This window comes from Embiotoca jacksoni, unplaced genomic scaffold, assembly GCF_022577435.1.
Source record: "Embiotoca jacksoni isolate LCO1_2020_lvr unplaced genomic scaffold, fEmbJac1.0.p SCAF_31, whole genome shotgun sequence".
In the NCBI taxonomy this organism is placed as follows: domain Eukaryota; kingdom Metazoa; phylum Chordata; class Actinopteri; family Embiotocidae; genus Embiotoca; species Embiotoca jacksoni.
The window spans coordinates 3,390,545-3,411,146 of record NW_027185383.1 but is presented as its reverse complement, the minus strand read 5'-3'; the positions used below and the strand labels follow the sequence as shown (position 1 = coordinate 3,411,146).

Below are 20,602 nucleotides of genomic sequence, written 5' to 3'. Positions count from 1 at the left end.
TCTCTCCTGTCCTCAGCGTTGAGATGAGATATTTTGCTCCAGATACAAATTTCATTGTACAAGTGCTCAGTGGTTTTTGCAAAACAGATACAATAATATAAAGTAATGCCAACTGTAGTGAAATCATTTTAGTGAATGTAGGTATTCAGCAAATTCGCTAACTTTCAAGCGAACAAAAATGTGCATTTCTTGGAGTGGCGAAGTAGCTGTACTTGGACATAAATCACAGCTCCAGTTACATTTTAGTTTTATAATGAAGAAATTTGCTTAGAAATATTGCATCACATTATTTTTTACTTTTAATTTGATGTTCAAAAAAGTCTCCTGTACTGAAGATGATGTTTATGTTTTTTACAGATAGACATTAAAAATAGAGTGCACCATTTTTCCTGCTGTCTCCTCTTGATGTTATAAGCATTAGATATAAATTGATGATAATGTGAGGACAGGTTGAACTTTTAGACCCCTCCACCTCCTCTATTGAGGGTTGTAGCGTGTAACATAATTGACATGTGGGTTTTTCCCTTTAAACAGAGGCTGTGATATATTTCAGTGTTTCATATTTCCTCGGCATCTGATAAAATATAAAAAAAATAATTCAATCTCTTTAACCATTAGTTATTTTGATTTATGTTCTCTACTGTAAACAAAACAGACACAAAATATTCAATCATTCTTCACACAATTGAGTTTCAAAGAAAAGTTTCCTCATAGTTTTCACCAGGTTCCCCGAGTTCAGTTTCTCTGGATGTTGATCGGACCACCTCAGGGAGGTTCAGAGAGATTGCCCGGGTCACACTGTCATAAGATGGTGGTGAGGACATTATAGTTTCCTGTTCAACCTCCACCCCTACAGGCCCGTAGTGCTGTATCATGGTTGCAATCAGCCCCTCTCTAGCTGGCGCATTCTCCACGTCCACGACAGTCTCGCAGTTGATTTGTCTGTAGAGGTAGGACGCCTGCTTCATGTGCCGGCGCACCAGATGCCTTCGATAACACCTCTGGATGATGATCGCGGACACCTCCTCCAGTTTTCTGCGCAATGTGGAGGTGATGGGCTCATGGGATATTTTGGAGGGGTTTGTCATCATGAACTTCTCCTCCATTTGCTGTTTGAGTGCATCCATTTCGCCCGACTCTCCCAGGACACGCTTTGTGAAGGCAAACAAGATGTCCAGGCAGTGGATCCTGTCTCCGCTGACCATGGGAAGGTCCATGGAAATCAGCTTGATCCTGTTGGGCTTTGCGATACGCAGCGGCTCAGACAGAGTGTCAGCGAAGATTGACAGCATGGAAAACTCAATGAACTGTGTGGCCTCAGAGTCAAACTTCTCCCAAACCTCATAAAACATTTCAAAGTCATCCTCGCTCAGTGGCTCTGTGCTCTCCTCTGTGGCGACGCTGAAGTTCTCCAGAATGATAGCTATATACATATTTACCACAATGAGGAAAGAAATGATAATGTAACTGACAAAGAAAGCTATACCCATCGAGGGGCTGCCACAGTTTCCCCTCATGTTAGTGCCAGTATTGACAAACTGAGAGTCACACTCCTCTGGGTAGCTGGACATTATAGGGCTCAGGAGGTTGTCCCAGCCTGCCGAGGTGCTGATCTGAAAAAGGCAGATCATACTATTCCCAAAGGTTTCAAAGTTAAACATGTCGTCAACCCCATCTTGTTTTTTCACATAGGCAAAGTTCGCCATACCAAAGATAGCATAGATGAACATGACGAGGAAAAGCAGGAGGCCAATGTTGAAGAGGGCTGGCATGGACATCATTAAGGCAAACAGTAAAGTCCTTATTCCTTTGGCTGCACGTATAAGTCGAAGTACACGTCCGATCCTTGCCAGTCTGATGACTCGAAAGAGGGTTGGAGATACAAAGTACTTCTCAATGATGTCAGCAAGAACAATCCCTGAAATGAGAGTAAAACAAGGCAATAGGTTTGTCTTATTGCATATTTATTGGTGGCAGTGATGAACCCCCCCCCCCCCCCCAAAAAAAAAAAAAAAAAAAATCACCTGACTGCTGTTTTGATCAGCTCAACTGAAGTTTTGAATCCTGTTTTAGATCATTGCTTTGGTTTTACAGCTCACATCGTTACTGTTTTGGGTTATGCTCACTTCTGTCTTTAGACTTCTTTCTGGCTGCAGCCAGTTACATTTCTGGTAAACCCACTGGTTGATATCTGTCCACCACCAACCCGGTATAACGCCAATCCACTAGAGGATACTGTGTCAGTGTCCCGTTTTGTCTCACCTAGGCATGAAAAATATGGCGCCTGAGGGTAAGAAGGGTAAGTAACTTCTATGACATATATATTTTGACCCAAACCATGATCGTTTTCTAAAACTAACTGGTGCCTAAATCTAAAGCGCCCTACTTTTGACGCCCAGGTGAGTTAAAATGTGACATTGACAAGGTATCTTCCAGTAAAATGACAGGTGCATTACACACTTTAACGTGAATCCACTACATGACAAACAATCGAAATTTAGCTTAAAAAAAATTAAGGAAGCAACTGTTTGCTTACATGTTTGCCATAACAACTCATGTGAAATAAGGTGATAACTTGAGAATGTTCTGAACACTTTTCATATATATTGAGATTTAGCAATTTATCTTTTATGCCATAATTTTATTGTCGAGAATACATTAATTAGAATAATAGGCAGGAGGAACAGAAATTAAAAATCAAGTATCTCTTTCAGTGTGTCACTTCTTACCCACAATAGAGAGAACTATCACCACAAAATCAAAAATGTTCCATGCAACTGTGAAGAAATAACAACGTAGGGCTATGATCTTGATCAGGCATTCGGTGGTGAAGAACACAATGAAGACCAGGTTGATCTTGTTGAGGATGGACTGCTTTCGCTCTGATTGCTCATCGGTTTCCACCATCATGGTCACCATGTTGACGATGATGAGCATCATGATCATGATGTCGAAGGCTTGCTTGGACACCAGATCGAAGAAGAAGGCTTGGAAAATGTTCTAGGTCGGAAAATACACACAGCGATTCAGTCAGTGGGTCGAAAATGTATTATACAATACTTAATTGCTGGTTCATTCTTAAAAATAATTCTACATTTGTGACTTGTAATACTTTACCCCAGGCCTTGGTATTGGTTTTTGAGGTTTTTTAGATCCTAACTTCTTCATAGCATTATAATACTTCTTCTGTTCTTCAGTCATGAAGATATCCTGTCCACCTAAGTATAAAAGAAAAAATATCTCATGTTATTATTGACTAAAACAATGATAAAAGATATTGCCCAATAAATATATATCAGGAGGAAGTAAAACTAAGTTGTTTCCTTTAGAAATGGGCCACTTTGATATTAGCATGAAATTATTTATAATAGGCTTTGCTTTGAGAACCAAATTAGCTAAATAGTTAAAGAGGACAGTGATATATATATTTTTTAATGAAAGGAGAGCTGCTGCTAAATTTAAATCGACAGGTTTAAATAAATGCAAGGAACTACATGCAAATATCAAGTGATCCAGGCTAAATATCAGTGCTTTAAATACTCATCTTTCTTTTCTGCTGATTGAAATTGTCAATGATGACACCGATGAAGAGATTGAGGGTGAAGAAGGAGCCGAATATGATGAAGACAACAAAGTAGAGGTACATGTAGAGGTTGATTTCTCTGATAGGTTGTTCCTCCACCTGAAAACAAACCATTTTATGCGTCAGCTGGTTACTGTAAGAAGTTCATAATGCAGACCCTGGAAGTAGATGGAAATACTTACTCCTCTTGAATCAACAGCTGCATGCATTATTTCCATCCATCCTTTAAATGTAGCCTATAACATAAACATATAACACAACATTACTGTCTGGGCACTGTACTGTGTTGTTAACAATTGCTTTCATCTGCTGAAAAATTATTTTGGAATTACTTTCTGATTTGTTGCAAATATTACAACAATTATTTCTGCTTACATGATACAAAACCAACCACATGACAATGAGGCCATATTAATTCACTTAAAGGTCTCATATTTTGCAAAAGTAGATATTTTTGTGGTTTTAAGAACCAAAAACCATCTGAATAAAGTTTCTCTCCTAAGCTTCTCTCTGTAGCTTTAATAAGAAACAGGCTGTTTTGTGTCTGTGTCTTTAAGGTACGGGAAATCAATGAACCGCTCTTCTGATTTGCTAACTCTTTTCAGAGTGACACATGCATAGCTTGCCTGTTTGCACTGTAATGAAATGAACACTTAACAGGTTGGACAGTGGGCCGTGCTTGGGGTGGACATGGGACATGAGTTTGTGACATCACAAACCAATGGGAGTCTAAACAACACAGTCGCTTAATACGGGCTGTGTACTTTTCCCCATCGACTTTGACAATTTCACAGTACTTAATAAGCACCTCGACCTCCTTTATAATCAAATAAGAAATGGAATCTGTACAATATGGGAGCGTTAAGATGGTCTAAATAGGCTAGTAGACATCAGAAGGTTCTCCTCAGGAGATATATACACAACATTTAGGATTTTTAGAGACATTTTTGCATTTCTCAATGCAAATGAGAATCAACACAGGTCTGAAAAGCAAAACAAATAATAATTTAAAGGGCATCCCATAAGAGATCAAGCGTGGTGAACAAGCTCTTGTGATAACATACTCGTGGGTGTTTCCAGACAACCGTAAACTGGCTGAAGGACATTCATGTTTGAAGCATGAAAAACCAAGGCAACAGAAAAAAACTCACCACTTGCAGAAGAGAAAGGTAGCCAAGTCCTACATTGTCGAAGTTGACCTTGACTTTTGTCCAGTAGAACTGGGTGTCATTCATGGAGAGGCACTCAGACTTGTTGTTGACCACAGAGACACTGTGAATGAAGCCGGTTCTGTTCACACACTTCCCAAACTTGCCGGCAAACAGGTTGACTCCCATGATGCTGAAGATGAGCCAGAAAATTAGACACACGAGCAGCACGTTCATGATGGAGGGGATGGCTCCTATAAGAGCGTTCACGACCACCTGATGAGCAACAACAAGAAAAAGGTCGGGTTAATGAGTTTCTCTATTTGTCTAGTTTACAACATCTTGGATTTCTTTGGTGACTCATTGCACATCAGTCTGATAATAAGGCTCATTTTCTAAGTAGACTGCAGGTTTGTGTTGACTGAGTGCCTTTGAAACACAGATGAACTTTTCTAAAACCTAATAAGGAAATCATCAAAATTTTAAGAGGAGCCAACTCAAGTGGAAACGTTCCTTTACCATGTACCACTTTATAATTGAGCTAAATACTAACATTAGCATACTAACATGCTCACAATAACAAGCATTTTCTCATAAACCTAAGAATTTTGACCTGATATTCAGAGGACCACCAAATTCATAAAAACTAAATCATCCTGCAAGTGGCATAAATGTCCAAACCAAATTCAATGGCAGCCCATCTGGAAGGTGTTGATACATTTCACTCAGAATCACAAATGTCAACCTCATTGTGGCGCGGTTGAGGAAAAGTCAGGAGTTTACCAAAGCCAGTGGGATACATTGGAACTGTGCATGTCTGTACCAAGTTTAGTGCCAAGCCATCTTGTAGATATAGAGATATTTACCAGATAAGTAAAAACTTGAACTTGCTAGGTGTAAAGGCAACAGACCACCAAAGTCATGAAGCTACATCCTCATGGACTTTGCTGTCCAGACCAAAGTGGTGGTCCAACCAACCACTCTGCCCATTCCTGAAGCCACTTTGTGAGTGTGGCTAAAAATGATGATTATTAAACAATGGAAATCCTGTTGTTTAATGAAGCTTGGTCTGAGCTTAATTTCACTAACAAATTTCATGAGATTTACCCAGTTTTCAGATAGCTGTTGAATAAACTAGAATTACAGCATCCCCTCTGTACTGGAGGTATTATTCCTGTAATTAATCAGCATCATCATAGTCGACAGGATCAATGTTTTAAGTTCAATGACTGACATCAAAGGAGAAAAGAAGAAGTATTTCTCACCCTCATGCCCTCAAATCTGGACAGAGCTCTAAGAGGTCTCAAAGCCCGGAGGGTCCTCAGGGACTTGATGGCAGCAAAGTCCGAATATCCAAGTGAATTTGCTACCAGGCTTATCAAGGACACCTATAGGGAGTGCAGAAAGACATATTCACTGTGAGAATCATAAAATCATTTCAAATGCAACCTTTGGGAGGAAGTACAAAAACATTGTAAAAAGTACTGGATAAAGTGATAACCCATACATAGTCTCATTAACACGTAAGTCAAGCAACTAAATTTACAACTTAAAAAAAGAAACATGATTTAAAACATAAAAGGCAGCTCAAAAACATTTAAAGAGCCATATTTAGAGTTTTTGTGTATTTTGGGACATTCCACAGTTAGGAACACAAATTTATAACGTTTGAGATTTTTGATTTGGTTTGGTTGTTGTTTCATCTTTTAGCAAATTTAGACTTCCACTCTATTCTACATCCAAAACAGACAAAACAAAATGGTATTCCGCTGTTGAATGACCCTTGGGTAACAGCTATGAATGAAAATGGCATGACATAAATGAAAGGAAGAAGAAACTTGTGTCATGATTGATGGTGAAAAAAACAGACAAGTATGCACAAATGGACAAATTGCATCCATGAATGCATACTCACCTATATATGCATATAAATATGTATATATATCAAATAGAGTGAGTTTTATAAAGAATTTATATCTGATTTTGCCAAATTTGTTTCCCAATTTATATCCAATCGATCCAAAAGGTTCATTAAAAACAATTTTGTGTTAATAAGGTCCCAATGGTCTGTATTTTCTTTATAAAAGTCTATTTACAGATGAGTTTGTCCAATATATCTAAAGAAGATACTCAAAATTTGTTTTCAGGACTACAGAAGTCTTTGGCTCCGAGAGAGTACAGACAGAAAAATACAAAAACAAAGTAAAAGAAAGTAACGTGGTATTTTTTACAGACAGAAAAAACAGATAGATAATTGCAACGATCAACAGAATTTGTATTTTCTTCAAACAGACATAAAAAGGAACTCTCAGTACATGAATTACACACAACAGATTAGACATGAATTCAACCGGTGCGTTTCTAAACTGAAAATAAGACTAGAAAAATGTCTGCATTGTTAAAGGTTTAATATACTTTACACAGCAAAACAGATCTTCTGTAGATAAGCCTCAGATCATATGGCACTGTATTTATTCTTGATATCAAAGCCAAGGTCCTGTTGTAACTCATTAAAAAAAATAACTATTGAGTAAATTTGTAGGATTTCTTTTTTGTCTATTATATATAAAATGCATTTGTTCGGAAACAGGACGGTGACTTTTGATATCACAACAGAAAGCACTTACGAGGGAAGAAACACAGAAGCATTTGTGATGCAGATGCGAGTTTCCAATCCCGGAGGTCATACTCACCTGGGACCCGTTAACTACAACTTACCCTAACAATAGAGCGGTCTGTGGCAATCTGTGTAACAGTAGGTGAAATCAGAGGAATCAAGTCAGGCCTCGGGCTGCACGCCGCGGGCACTTTGGATGACTACAAACTACAGAGCCGCATCCATCTACCCCCAAACATGTTCGATGCTTACAAAGCGTGACATAACTCCTCTCACTGGACAACTTCTTTCAATTTATCAGGCCAAATCGTGTCACATGAACAACTGCAAATCTGTACAGTGTACCAACTGTTTCAATGTGTGATTTAGCAATCTGTAACCGGCCAAAGTGTGTAACACACCCATCAGTGCACCAGAGGATCCTGTGTCATTGTCACGTTATGCCTCGTCTTGGCATTATGACCATCGAAGACGGAGGTCATGCGGCGAAGTACAAAGAGTGATAAAAACTGCGTAGGCAGGTTGGTGGAGTTTGTGTGGAACAAACTCAGGACTTTCATCTGGTCAACTGTTTGAGTCGGTGAGAAGGCAAAAGTCAATGCGGATTTATTTTAAGTAATTTAACTGTGTTACTCTCATAACGTAAGTATATGACGTAAGTAACATCACTCAAGTAAAATTATTTATTTTAATCCAAACCACAATCTTTTCCTGAACTTAATTATGTGGTTTTGGTGTCAAATACAAAATCACCTTATTTTTTACACCGAGGTGAAGCAAAACATGACACTGTATCCTCTAGTGGACTGATGGAGTATTATTCAAAAAATTTTAAGTAGTGTTATTGTTGCAGATATCTTGACTTTACTGGTTCAAAATATATTTTAAGATAAGGAAAAGTAAATTATGGTAGAAATCTTTTGTTTTCAAGTAATTTAGAGGGGGAGACTGTAAACCAGGTTATTCTCTGTCGCAACAATTAACAGATAACCCCTGAACGCCCCCTGAAGTTCTCACCAGATGCTACAATTTACTAATATTCCCTAAACACCTCAAAACTCAGACAAGAAATGGCCAAAAATTAGTTTGAAAAGAGTGGAATAAGGAATCCTTATGTAAGAAATACTTACCAAAGTTTAAACTAAATGATTTGCATAGGCAAGCTGCCCATGTAGGGCTATGTACGGCCAAAGGTGTGACTTACTGAGTTACGGGGATTTACTCCTTTGTAAATGTAACAAAAGATATGGTAGGTAACGAAATTTGGTAGTGAACGAAGAGGCATTTATCAAAAGTAGATCGTACAGAAACAATTTGGATCGATGCCATAAAAGTATTGAAATTTGATACCCAGGATTTTGACAGTGAGCACCTTCTCTGTCAATATAACATCTAGTTATTTTGAAGTATAAACGAGCTATCAAGTGTTTTCCTGTGAACAATAGGCCACTCACCACGCTGAAAGTCCCACAAATCCGAGCTACATTCAGCTACAATGAGAGGAATTTCTGTTCAACCTGCAATCTTAACGTGTTTTTAAAAAAATTAACAGCATCAGTTCATGTAGTGCAGTAAAAAATTATAAGAGATACAGCGATATGTTGACTTACATCCACAATAAGAAAATCCAACCAGCACCAGTAGTTGGTGAAATACTTCTTGAAGCCGTACGCGATCCATTTGAGGAACATCTCCAGCACGAAGATGTAGGAGAAGACTTTATCAGCATACTCCAATACCACCTTTATGACTTTTCTTTTCTCAATGTAGATGTCTTCAAACGCCTGAAGGTGAACATGACATCACACCATCAAATCACTATACCTAAAAAAAACATGTCTTGATATATATATATATATATATGTCTTCTTTCTTTTTAAGTACCCCAGTACAATTTAGAAGCCAAATACTTTTCTCTTGCTTAATAGTTTTCCAGACAGCCAAACATGCTGCAGGCAACCACTACAAGAATATTGTCACTAAGCATCACCTGTTCTAGCAGCAGTACTACAGGGGAAATATTGTCCTGTAATAAGGATCTAAACTGAACTAAGACACTGACACTGTAGTGAAGAAAGCAGAGGTTTCTGCTTTCCCATGATTTTAAGAGTATTGTCTGGAGTACTTGTTTTTTTAAGAAAATTTTTACTGCCACAATAAATACATATTTTGATGATGAACTGTTTAACTTCAAGTTAGAAGCATCGATAATCTTAATATTTACATGAAATCAAATCAAAAATCATTTTGACACTAAAGTAGTTTTTATTAGTAGAGTCTGCCATCCCTGGTCTAGATTGAAATGGCCTTCAAACACACACACACACGCACGTGCGCACACAGACACACGCCCACACACACACACACACACACAAAGGATTTGCATGAAATAATGCAGCATGTAATCCAGCATAATTGTAATTTTATGTCATCTATGTTGGCCTCCTTTTTTATTGTTCCCTCTCCCACAGCTGTATCAGAGCTCTGTGAAGTTACTGCTGCTGCAAACTCACCATCTCCTGCTTCACAATAAAGCATTCAATAAAAACTAAATTAAAACTTTGCCCTTTGCAGCATTAAATCAGATGCAACTTCTTATCACATGAAAGAAAATGGCAGATTACTAAATGACTTCTTGATTAAAACAACCTGGTTTTGTTTGACTTCACTATAAAAAGAGACAACTTTCTCTTTCGATGTATTCCTGACAAACCACAAAGCTCGTTAAGTGTTTGTTGCTCCCAGGATGCTGGGACTTAAAGAATAAAACCACATTTGCTGTAACAACCTTGAGGCACGTACGTTGCCAAATCAACTGGGACTAAACTCTTCAGGATTATAACTTCATAAGGAGTGTTTGTCAGAGTTTCATCTTTCTAATGGCGCTTAGCAGCCTTACCAGAGCCCCGCTGCTGAGCAGGATCATGAAGATGATGAACGTCTCGAACCAGCTGTGCTCCACGATCTGGTAACAGGTTTTCCTCAGCCTCCACCAGGCTTGGCCCAGACCGCGGCTGGTGTCGATGTTACAGCACTGACAGTGCCTCATGCAAACTGATGACAAAGTAAAAGCAGACATCACATAACATGAAGGATGGACTTAGTGTGTGACATTTACCGTAAAAGTGGGCAGGAGATTAACACATGCAGAGCGTTGAGCATGTTTCGGTTTTTACACTCACATTCTGGGAAGCACTCCTCTGGCTCCATATTGTCTTCGACCAGCTCGGAAAAGTTGTCCTCCTCTTCTCCAGGTTTCCTCAGATCCACCGTGCTGCCCTCCGACAGGCTGATCTGCTCCTGAGGAGTGAAGCCTCACTGTTACTAATCAATCGCCAGCTTCAATTAACAGTAGAGCCATTACATGCTAGCTGTACCTGTCTGCTGTTCATGGAAACGCTGCATAGACAGTACCTGGATGTTATTTATTTACAGAACAGAATATTGTTAACAAATGTTTATTTTTAATATGTCAGATGTTTTCAGTGTCTGCTTGTACATTTCTGAATAGGGTGTTACTATATATGGGAAATGCGTATAAGTTTCAACACAAACAGAAATAGTTTGAGCTCATTTTCACTCCAAGGAGGTCAAAAACTGTAGTTTTGTCAAAGCCGTTGGGGTCAGACAGATACGCACAAGATCTTCTTTGGAGTCAGTGCAATGACCACCTGGCTTCAAGAAGGCGGTCAAGAAGAGGAGTGACAGCCAGCATAGAGACACAGGACTTTCACTTGGGAGATTGGTGTTGTGTCCACGAGAAATAAAAAGTGAACTTCGAATACTTTCAAGTAAAGTTACATAATATACAGAAAATAACACAAAATTACTTATTTTTCACCTAAATTGTGATCTTTTCCTCACCACAAGGAGTTTTGGTGTGTTTTTTATTGGTCACATGCTGTAGATGTGATATCTGTACTCTATCTACATTAAAAGCATCAATTCAATTCAAACTATGATTTTTTTTTTTTTTTCCCCTCATAATACCCAAGTAGTTTTGTTGTCTTGCTCCCAGACTGGATGTAAAAGTGGATTTAGCTTCAGAGTCTGACAAGGCCAGCACAGAGGTGCCATAAAGAGCAATACCACTGAGGGCCACTAGGGGTTGGCTCCAAAAAGGCTCTGGCTCCATAAATTCTCATTCAACTTCTCTCATAAAATACAAAGTCAATTAATTTTTTCAACAAGTCATGAAGGTGTCATTCTCTAAAATCACTCCTTCTTATTAGTTTTCTGGCAGCACATCTGAAAATAATCCCGTCATTAATTAGATGTTAAGCCTTAAAAAGAGGTATGCTTGTGGTCCTGTCTGTTTGATTGACAGGCTTGTGGTGCAGTCAGGTTTCTGCTATAGGTGGGCGGGGCATAACGGTCTCGGGTTCTTAATCAGATCGAGTCAGATTACCCGATTGTTCCTCCCAACTCGTCCAATTACGGTCATTTCTGGCTCCAAAATAGCAAGATGGTGACAGCGGACATGCCAGACTAGTGGCAGTTGGTGATGTCACAGTTGACTGCCGCTTGGCCTACCCCTAACCAAATTGTGACCGTGTCACATTTAACCCAAACCACAATTTTTTTCCTAAAACTAAACTCGCGGTTTTGGTGCCTAATCCTAAAGCACCTTGTTCATATCTCTTAGACGCCGGCAGCTGTTCACAACATCAGTATTTGACACCCTGGGATGAGAATGGGTTGATCGTTTTCTGTATGAGCCGGTGTCGATTCATTCCATCAAAGCCAGCTCACCTAGAGGCCCTTTCGCATCCTTCAATCTCTTCTGAGCCTTAATACAATTTTGATGAGATTTTCGTGTGTTGTAACAGCAACATATTTCACATGATTTATAGGACAGACGTGCGGCTTCAATCCTATAAAATGATATGAAGTCTAATCCAGCATTAAAGAGCACCCACAGGACCTGGAGACAAGATTACCAGCGTTTCCAGTTTTGCTGTTTGAGAGAATGAGCGCTGATGGCATTTTGTTGAGTCTGCATTATGTATAACAGCAAGATCAACTTGAATTACTGCCACATGTGAGCGATGGTGACTTACTAGATTTATATGTCTTCATTCTTATCATTTTGTGTATGTGTACAGCTCCACACATGTAAACTGCATCCTTCTTTAACAGTGAGCAGCTGCTGATGCTCAGTTAAGCTGATGGAGGGTTGGAGGAGAGTTTTTTTGTTTTTTTTCATTTCCATTTTCCCTGATGCCTAATTCTGGTGTGGTGTGGAGCACGGGAGGAGAAGAGCAAGAGAGAGCGCCAGACTGCAGGCCGCTCAGCTCAGCCTGGCCCTGCATGGCCCTGCATGGCCCTGCTCAGCTGTGTCAGTCTAATCTGCTCTACAGGGCCTGGCTCCACATCTGGCCTGCCCCTGTCTGTCTGCCAGACAGGACAGGAGCGACACACTCTCCACCTAAACCAACAACCCGCCCGCAGGACAATCTGTGTACACTCACTCTGAAGCTTTCAAAATAAAAATATATCTGCGTATCTATACCTAATCTAGAAGTGTAACCTCACAGCCAGACTCTGGCCAAGAAATAGTTAGTCATAAAACCATAATGTCTTTCACCCATCTGTGTTTGCATGGATTAAACAAACAAGATATACCGTGTTAATAATAGAGCGAAAGAGACAGGCCGTTGATACCTTTCGCCAGAGCCAAGCGAGCTGTTCACCGCTGTTTTCTGTTATTGCAACAAGCTAAGCTAATTTCATATTTGCCATACAGAAATACAAATTGTGTAGATCTTCACATCTAAGATAACTGTGAAAATAATAGCTAATAAAAGAATAACAATGATACTTCTGTCTTCTCCAGATAAATCACACCTTATTAATAAAATATGACATATTTATTTAGTGTACATTTTATATATTTATTATCTAGTGTATGTAATAGATATTTGTAAATGATAAATTTAATGACGCTCCGCCTACTGTCTCGTATATTGAATATTGAAATATATTTATATATATTTTTATATTTATAAATATATTTATAAATATATAAATATATTATTTATATTTATATTAAATATATATATACATAATATATTCAACATATTGAAAGCAGGGGCTATTTAATATAGGCTCGGTGTCTGATCATTAGCCATCATTAACTTTGTTATTTACATGTGTGTTTTTCCTACTGTGACATGTTAAAGTGCCTTCTGTGAAACTGGTCTATTATGAGACCTTTTTTGGGTCAAGTGAAAAATGTTGATCCCATTTTTTTTTATTAGGAGGCTGAGTTGTACCTGATTTTGCATACACAAAAGTGTCTATTTATTAGCAATATAAAATAATAATAATGTTATAATTATGATAATTTGTTTTTGTATTTGTTCCTCGTACAACTCAGCTTTCTGAGAAGCCTACGCCAGATGTTCACTATGTTACATAACGTGAAATACACAAAAAAACAAATGCATTCAGTTTGGTATTCACACACATTCAGAATACATGCAATAACACACACATTTAAAAAAAAAAAGTTTTTTACACACAACTAAACTGTACATTTAATTTTTGAGATTAGTTTTTAAGTATATTATTTCCATTGTTGCGTTCATTATTTTTTGCTTGTTAATGTCTCCATTGTGCTGGGTCTTTAGATGTTTGTTGTTTATGCTTACACATTTTACTTTTAGCTTAGGACCTGTAAAAGGACGGCCCTGACTTAGTTTCTCTTTTTTTTTTCAAGCCATTATTATTTTCTTTTTTAAATCCTGAGATGTCTGTTTCATATTTGTACAAAAGCTTTAAGACAGTTTTGGGCAGAGTGGTATCAGGCTCTCTGCTATTCTTAACCTTTTCACCTTTTTATTTATCTCTTATCTGTAACACAGTTTCCAGGAATGTGACATCAAGTAAAACAGTTTGCGCATTTTTCTACAACATCTGTCAACTTTTCAGATACAACACTTCTCTTCCATTCTTCTGTCTCATGTCACCCCTTCCTCTAGTCATTCAAGACAACAACAAAACACATAGATCTGTCTTAAATTAGATCTTTTAGCGTCCTTTGGTTGACTTATTCCCTGTGATTAACTCGTAATAGTGGATGAAGCATCTGAAAAGATATTTGCGTAGGAATACAAATATCTTACCAGAAAATGTCTTTGTAAAAGTTAAAGCCACCTATTAGAAAATTACTTGAGAAAAAGTCGGACAGGTGATATTTATTGTTGTTAAGTGAAAGCTGGAAAACAAACAAAATGAGGTTGATTTACCAGTTTTCCAGTTTTCAAACAGAAAACTGATCATGATGCATCTGGCCTCATCAAAATCAGCCATGTCATGGCTCACGGTTTATATCATAGGTCTAAGGCAAAGAAGCTTATGATTTAGTGTGAATTTATATGCTTTAAAAATGATGACAGATTTTATAATATTTTATAATAATCTGTAAAGACCATGAGTAGGGGGACCAGTAAAGCATGAGGTTTAGCTCCAGTCTTGTGTAAACACATTTTTCTCAATGTGACAAACTCACTGCTTTGTTGTCTTCATCCTCTGACGACTCTGAGATCTCCTCTTCCTCAAGAAACTCCACATCTGACTCCCCAGGCGCGATGGGAACGATGACGGTCAGGTTGGGATTGGTCATGTAGCTGTCCTCCTCTGGTATGCTGTACTTCTCATCATAGAGTCCAAAAACTCCACCGTTGCTCTCCACGTGGTTTGCGACCAGCTTGAGGGGCTGACTCTCATCTTTGGTCTTCTGCTTTTGACGCTTCAGGCCGCGATTGAAGAGGTCGGAGACGCTGTTGACAAACCAGGAGACGCCAGCGTGGATGCGGGCGATGGCGATCTGGATGTTGTTCAGATCGCCGTCTTCGTCCGGAGCAGAGAGATTGTCGGAGCTGAAGGAGCTGAGCAGGAGGGCCAGGAAGAGATTCAGCACCTGATGACAGACATTTGAAATGGAGAAATGATTAAAACATTAGTGTCATTTTTGCTCATTGCTTGTGTAAACCTTTATTTTCTTTACATACAATGCACAGCATAGTTCAGCCTGCAGGATGGGGGATAAGTGCACCTAATGCCTGACAAAATGTCACATTTATTTTGTCAACATTGGCAAATCCTTTATTGTAATTCCAGAGAACACACCACAAGGTCATGCTCACACACACATGCATGGCTTCTGGTGCTTCTGTTACCCTGAAGTCAAGTATCCGAGCATCCAACTCCCAAGTAATCTGTCTGCTAGCTTAGAGAGCAGCAGCATCAGGCACATCTCTGCATGTGTGTGTGTGTGTGTGTGTGTGTGTGTGTGTCTGTGTGTGTGGTCTGTGTGTTCACACTCCCCGTGTGCATGGGTGATGTGCACAGTTGGTAGGGATCATCTTTAGCCACTGAGCCAGTCAGAGATGGGGAGCCTGAGCAGATGATTAGTGATAAATGCCCTCCGACCTTCTCGCTCCTAAGCATCCTCATAATCCTTTGGATAAACAGCTTTCCCACTATTGATGTGCAGAGAGGGTTTCTGTCCATTAAATTCCATAAGGAGCCCTGTTGTGATCTGATCTTTGCTCTAACAGGGCAATAGAGTGACTGAAAGAGTCCAGCAAGAGAATCTGCTGTGTGCTCCTCTGCTTGTCTTTGCCATCATGCATCAGTAAAAGGACTGTGTTAAACAGTATTTAATGACTAATAAAAGATCCAGAAAACAGACGTTAGGTAAATATAAAAGGCTAAAGCTAAATGTTTCAGGTAAAAGGTCCTTTACCTTTTCACCAGTTTGTGTATTATTACAGTATTATCTATTTTTAAAAGTGCAAAAATGTGAGGTATTCTAATGCCAATTCCATGATTTTAATGACACAAGAACTTGTATTCTCAATGTACGAGTGGTTTTTCATCAAGAATGCAAAAGAAATTCTGTTTTACCTCATTAATATACAATATGTCTGTCTATGTAGCAAGGCACAGCAAAGTCTAATCAGATTAGTGAAGTTAAAGCTTTCACTATGTGCTTCAGTTGTCATCTTCACAAGAACATTTTTATTTTTTTCCTGATTCATCCGTTTAAGTCATTAATTAGCAAGGTCTTTTTGTTTACTCAACATGTCTGGTGTCAACGTGAACTTCTGGGAAATCAGTGTTACCTCATTAATATGTTAATGTATGCAAACAGGTCCTACAAAATCTAATCAGATTGTCGACTATGCAGATATGGGTGACCTGTGGCGTTGCAAATTTCTACTATACGTGATTCATAATGTGGAAGGATGATTATGAATATAGAATATTTTAATCTGCACGAGAGACGGTGTCAGTCCTCATTCAGACGAAAATTAACAAACATTTCCGAGTTAACCAAAAGGCCTTTAAAACATTTCTGACAGACAGATACATTTCAGAGCATAGGATTAAATGTGGCACCAGCTAGCATTTAATGGCACAGGGAACAGAGGGCATGCTGGGAATAGGTGTTTGAACCATATCCAACAGGAACAACACACTCATAGCATTGCTCAATTTTTTTTAAAAGACTGACAAGGTTTTAAAATGGTTAGGCTACAGAAGGAAACTCACATTTCTGTGAATGATACTATTCCAATATGTTCCTAACATGAGATGAGAGAAACCACTAGCTGGTAGCGTGTATGTTTGTCTTCGTTGGACTTGCATAATACATATTTCTTGCTCATTTTTCTCAGAATCAGAAATTTAAGCTTACCCTGAAATAAAAACTAGATCTTACTTAGAGTCCTGCTGAAACAGTATTATATAACACGTGTTTTTAAATATCTATTATCAGCGCTGCAATGGTGCCAAATTTAAAGCAAAGTAACAGTGACTACGAATGAATCCTGCGGATGCTGGCTGTTGCGTTTCCGGGATTTTTTCTTTTTTTTATCTGTTCTCATTAACGTTAGCTTACAGGAGACAGCTGGACAACAAATCACCATGTGGGTGGACCAATGAATATATGCATCTGTGCTATGGCACAGAGTGACAGCAGTTGTGTAAAAACAGAAACTGTCAGACAGATTATTTTTTTACAGATGCATGCGACGATGTGCGAGCCGTGTTTCGTTCTGTGTGAGAATCAATACCTGCTGTGAAAGCTGGAATGACAGGCAGAACACCGTGGCTTGGCTGATCCTTTGTACAGCACATAGGTCACCCATTTCACCCATAAGAATTAGTTAATCAGTAGTGGATATTCAGCCCTGAAGGACATGAGGCTGCTGTAAAGCAGCTCCAGCGCTGACTTTGTCTGTGGCGGCTGCAGTTTGCACGGCAACATGTGCAGATAATATATACATGATTTAGGAGGGACAACAGATGTTTTATATGTTGTCCAGACATGATCTGTTTAGAGGTCTGCTAATGCTAATCTGTGAGACAGTTAACATGAGACTGGGCCACAAACACTTCTTCAGCGCGAAGTGCGTGTTGAGGAGCACTGATTTAAATTTGTAGCTGGCAAAAATTGATCATGACTAACTTCAAGGATGCCCCATCCTCATAATATGCAATCAAAGGCCCTCCATGGTGCAACGTAATCCCAGATTACTTGTGACATCATCACTTGGATTTGACCGCAGTTGCAATTGGATTTCTCTTTACTTATCATATACTGTTAAAGGGTAACTTTGCCCATATTCTGGAATAGCAAAGCCAACAATATGTAAATTAATGTTTAAGTACTTTCTGAAATAAGTAGCCCGTGTATGGGACTCTTCAAAAGGTGGCAATAAATAAAAACTTTTATATATTTTAAAAAGGCTAAAGAAATTTCCTAAAACAAAAGGATAACTTCGTTTTTCAACAATCTTAGTTTGGGACTACTTTCAGTGGCGGATTGATACAAATTTGGTCCTCTAGTAAGTATTTACAGCAGCAGCATGGTGCATGTGGGATTGAGTCAAAGTAAACAGTGTGTTTGTTCATTACTATGGAGAAACATGTCAACTGATGCAACACTGTGGCTAGCTGATGGATCTCTAATAGATTTTGAGCAACAATGGAGCTCTACAGCACAAAGGGACGAGAAATGGCTACACAGAAAACTTATGTTGACTGTCGGAAAAATATAGAATATATCAGCCGACATAACCTTCATATTATATTAAAGTACTTACCACCAAGTTCCCTATGACCATGACCAACATGAAGACCAGGATGCAGAGGGGTTGCCCAGCCACCTCCATACAGTCCCACATGGTCTCGATCCACTCGCCGCACAACACCCTGAACACGATCAGGAAGGAGTGGAAGAAGTCCTTCATGTGCCAGCGAGGCAGCTGGCAGTCGATGGAGATCTTGCACACGTAGTCCTGATAGTTCTTGCCGAACAGCTGCATGCCCACCACAGCAAAGATGAAGACGATGATGGCCAAGACCAGTGTCAGATTTCCCAGGGCGCCCACAGAGTTGCCGATGATCTTGATGAGAGTGTTGAGAGTGGGCCAGGACTTTGCCAGCTTGAAGACTCGTAACTGATGATGGGAAGAAGGTGAAGAGGAAAAATTATGCTGCATCTATACAAGAGACTGTATCCTATACTATAAATAAAATGTTGAAACCTTACATCTTACTATACTTCAGACAGTTTTGTGTTCTCAGATGCATGTGGTGTAAAGTCTTATTGTTGGGACATTTTTTACTTTACTTTAGTTCCTTCTTTTGAAAACCTTATAAGTCAATAATTATTATTTGCTGTATTTTTAAATTGACTACAATGTCAATCAGTGATTTTCTTGAAAGTATGAGAGTTGAGAGAGTTGAAGTTTTCTGTTACCAGTCTGAAAGATCGTAGGACAGACAGTCCTTCCACATTGGAGAGCCCCAACTCCATCAGACTGAGGCAAACGATGACGCCGTCAAAGATGTTCCAGCCCTGTTGGAAGTAGTAGTAGGGGTCCATGGCAATCAGCTTTAGCACCATCTCAGCTGTAAAGATAACCGTGAACACCTGGAACAAACACAGTGATAGAGGTAGTGAGAGGTGAAGAAAGGACCATAATAACTCATTCAAGGAGAATGTACTGTATTTTTGTAGCTGCACTCCACTGCCCATTGGAAATGGTTTGAAATTTGATTTGCAGTTTCCCTCAGTTCAACAGTTAATTTATCATCTTTTAGTTGATTTGTTTTTCCTCTGGTTTACTCTCACCATTTTCATCATCCTTTTTTTTTTTTTTTTTTTAAAGCTGCAGTCAACATCAGTTTTTAGATAATAAAATTTAGGTATATTCATGGTACACTATTTGCCCAGCTCCAAATGGAAAACAGGAACGGTTAAGAGGGTGAATACTAGCATGTAATGCTACGTAGTTGAGCTCACAGGTAGATATTCCAGAGCTAAACAGAGTGAATACGAGACATAAATTCTTCAGGTGGTTAATACTAATGTTACTGAATGTCTGAGGTGTAAATATGCAACTACTGTCTCAAATGTTCCCATTAAAAACTCTGAAGGTTATAATATGACTCTGTCAGTGTTTGGATCTTGTTCCACTTCCACTATTGGCCAAAACCAAATAAAAAATGCAGCGTAATGTTTCTTTTAAGTAAATTTTTAATATGACATTTTTAAAAAAATATTTCAGTTGTATCAGTTTGAATAACCAAACTACTAAATAGTTTATAAGAAAATGGCAAAAAATATTTCACAATACTAAATAACAATGTTTGAAAAAACATCTCAATCAATCAAGTGGTTGGTGGATCTGTACCAAAACATCCTTGTTAACACTGTAATATTTACATAGAAATACTGTATATTGGTAAAAGCAATGTTAGAACCATAAGATGGTAACAAATATGCATTATAGATGCTGCACAATGCTTGATTGTGACTGATCCATATCAGGATTGTCAGCTCAGTCCAGTGTGTGGTTGAGGTTCGTCCTCATGCAAGACAACCTGCATGTCTCTGGTACACCAATTAAATACCCTGATTAGTAACGCATCGTTATCTAGAGGTCATTTTCTAAAATCTGTGTAAAGCAAGCTCCTCCCAAATTTGACATATTTTAAGGTTTGTGAGATTTCCTGCTAAATAACAGACTTGCTAAACCAACAGCACTAAAAAAAAATAAGCAACTTTGTGAAGTTACTAAATAAAAAAATATTACTTTTATTTGACTTCTTTTAGGCGTCTTTCCAGACTTAAAGACATTGGCAGAGTCTACAATTCACCAGTAGGGGGAGATATCAAAATACAAATACAGGAAATTAGCCCATCCTGTTGCTAAAAATACCCCTGCTTACCGA

The 20,602-nt window shown here is 38.7% G+C and overlaps 1 protein-coding gene across 1 annotated transcript in view; it reads right to left on the bottom strand.

Moving 5' to 3' along the window:
- Positions 1 to 692: 692 nt before the first annotated feature.
- The window catches only part of LOC138207281 (sodium channel protein type 2 subunit alpha-like), a 42,352-nt gene continuing 22,442 nt past the window's right edge, over positions 693 to 20,602 (bottom strand). The window contains exons 15-28 of the mRNA XM_069164399.1: positions 19,125 to 19,298; positions 18,466 to 18,822; positions 14,862 to 15,272; positions 10,531 to 10,648; positions 10,248 to 10,402; positions 8,959 to 9,132; positions 7,450 to 7,476; positions 5,997 to 6,119; positions 4,735 to 5,007; positions 3,766 to 3,819; positions 3,541 to 3,682; positions 3,118 to 3,218; positions 2,730 to 3,000; positions 693 to 1,918 (exon numbers count right to left, since the gene is read on the bottom strand). Coding sequence (XP_069020500.1) covers positions 693 to 1,918; positions 2,730 to 3,000; positions 3,118 to 3,218; positions 3,541 to 3,682; positions 3,766 to 3,819; positions 4,735 to 5,007; positions 5,997 to 6,119; positions 7,450 to 7,476; positions 8,959 to 9,132; positions 10,248 to 10,402; positions 10,531 to 10,648; positions 14,862 to 15,272; positions 18,466 to 18,822; positions 19,125 to 19,298 — 3,606 coding nt within the window. The remainder of the gene's footprint in view (positions 1,919 to 2,729; positions 3,001 to 3,117; positions 3,219 to 3,540; positions 3,683 to 3,765; positions 3,820 to 4,734; positions 5,008 to 5,996; positions 6,120 to 7,449; positions 7,477 to 8,958; positions 9,133 to 10,247; positions 10,403 to 10,530; positions 10,649 to 14,861; positions 15,273 to 18,465; positions 18,823 to 19,124; positions 19,299 to 20,602) is intronic.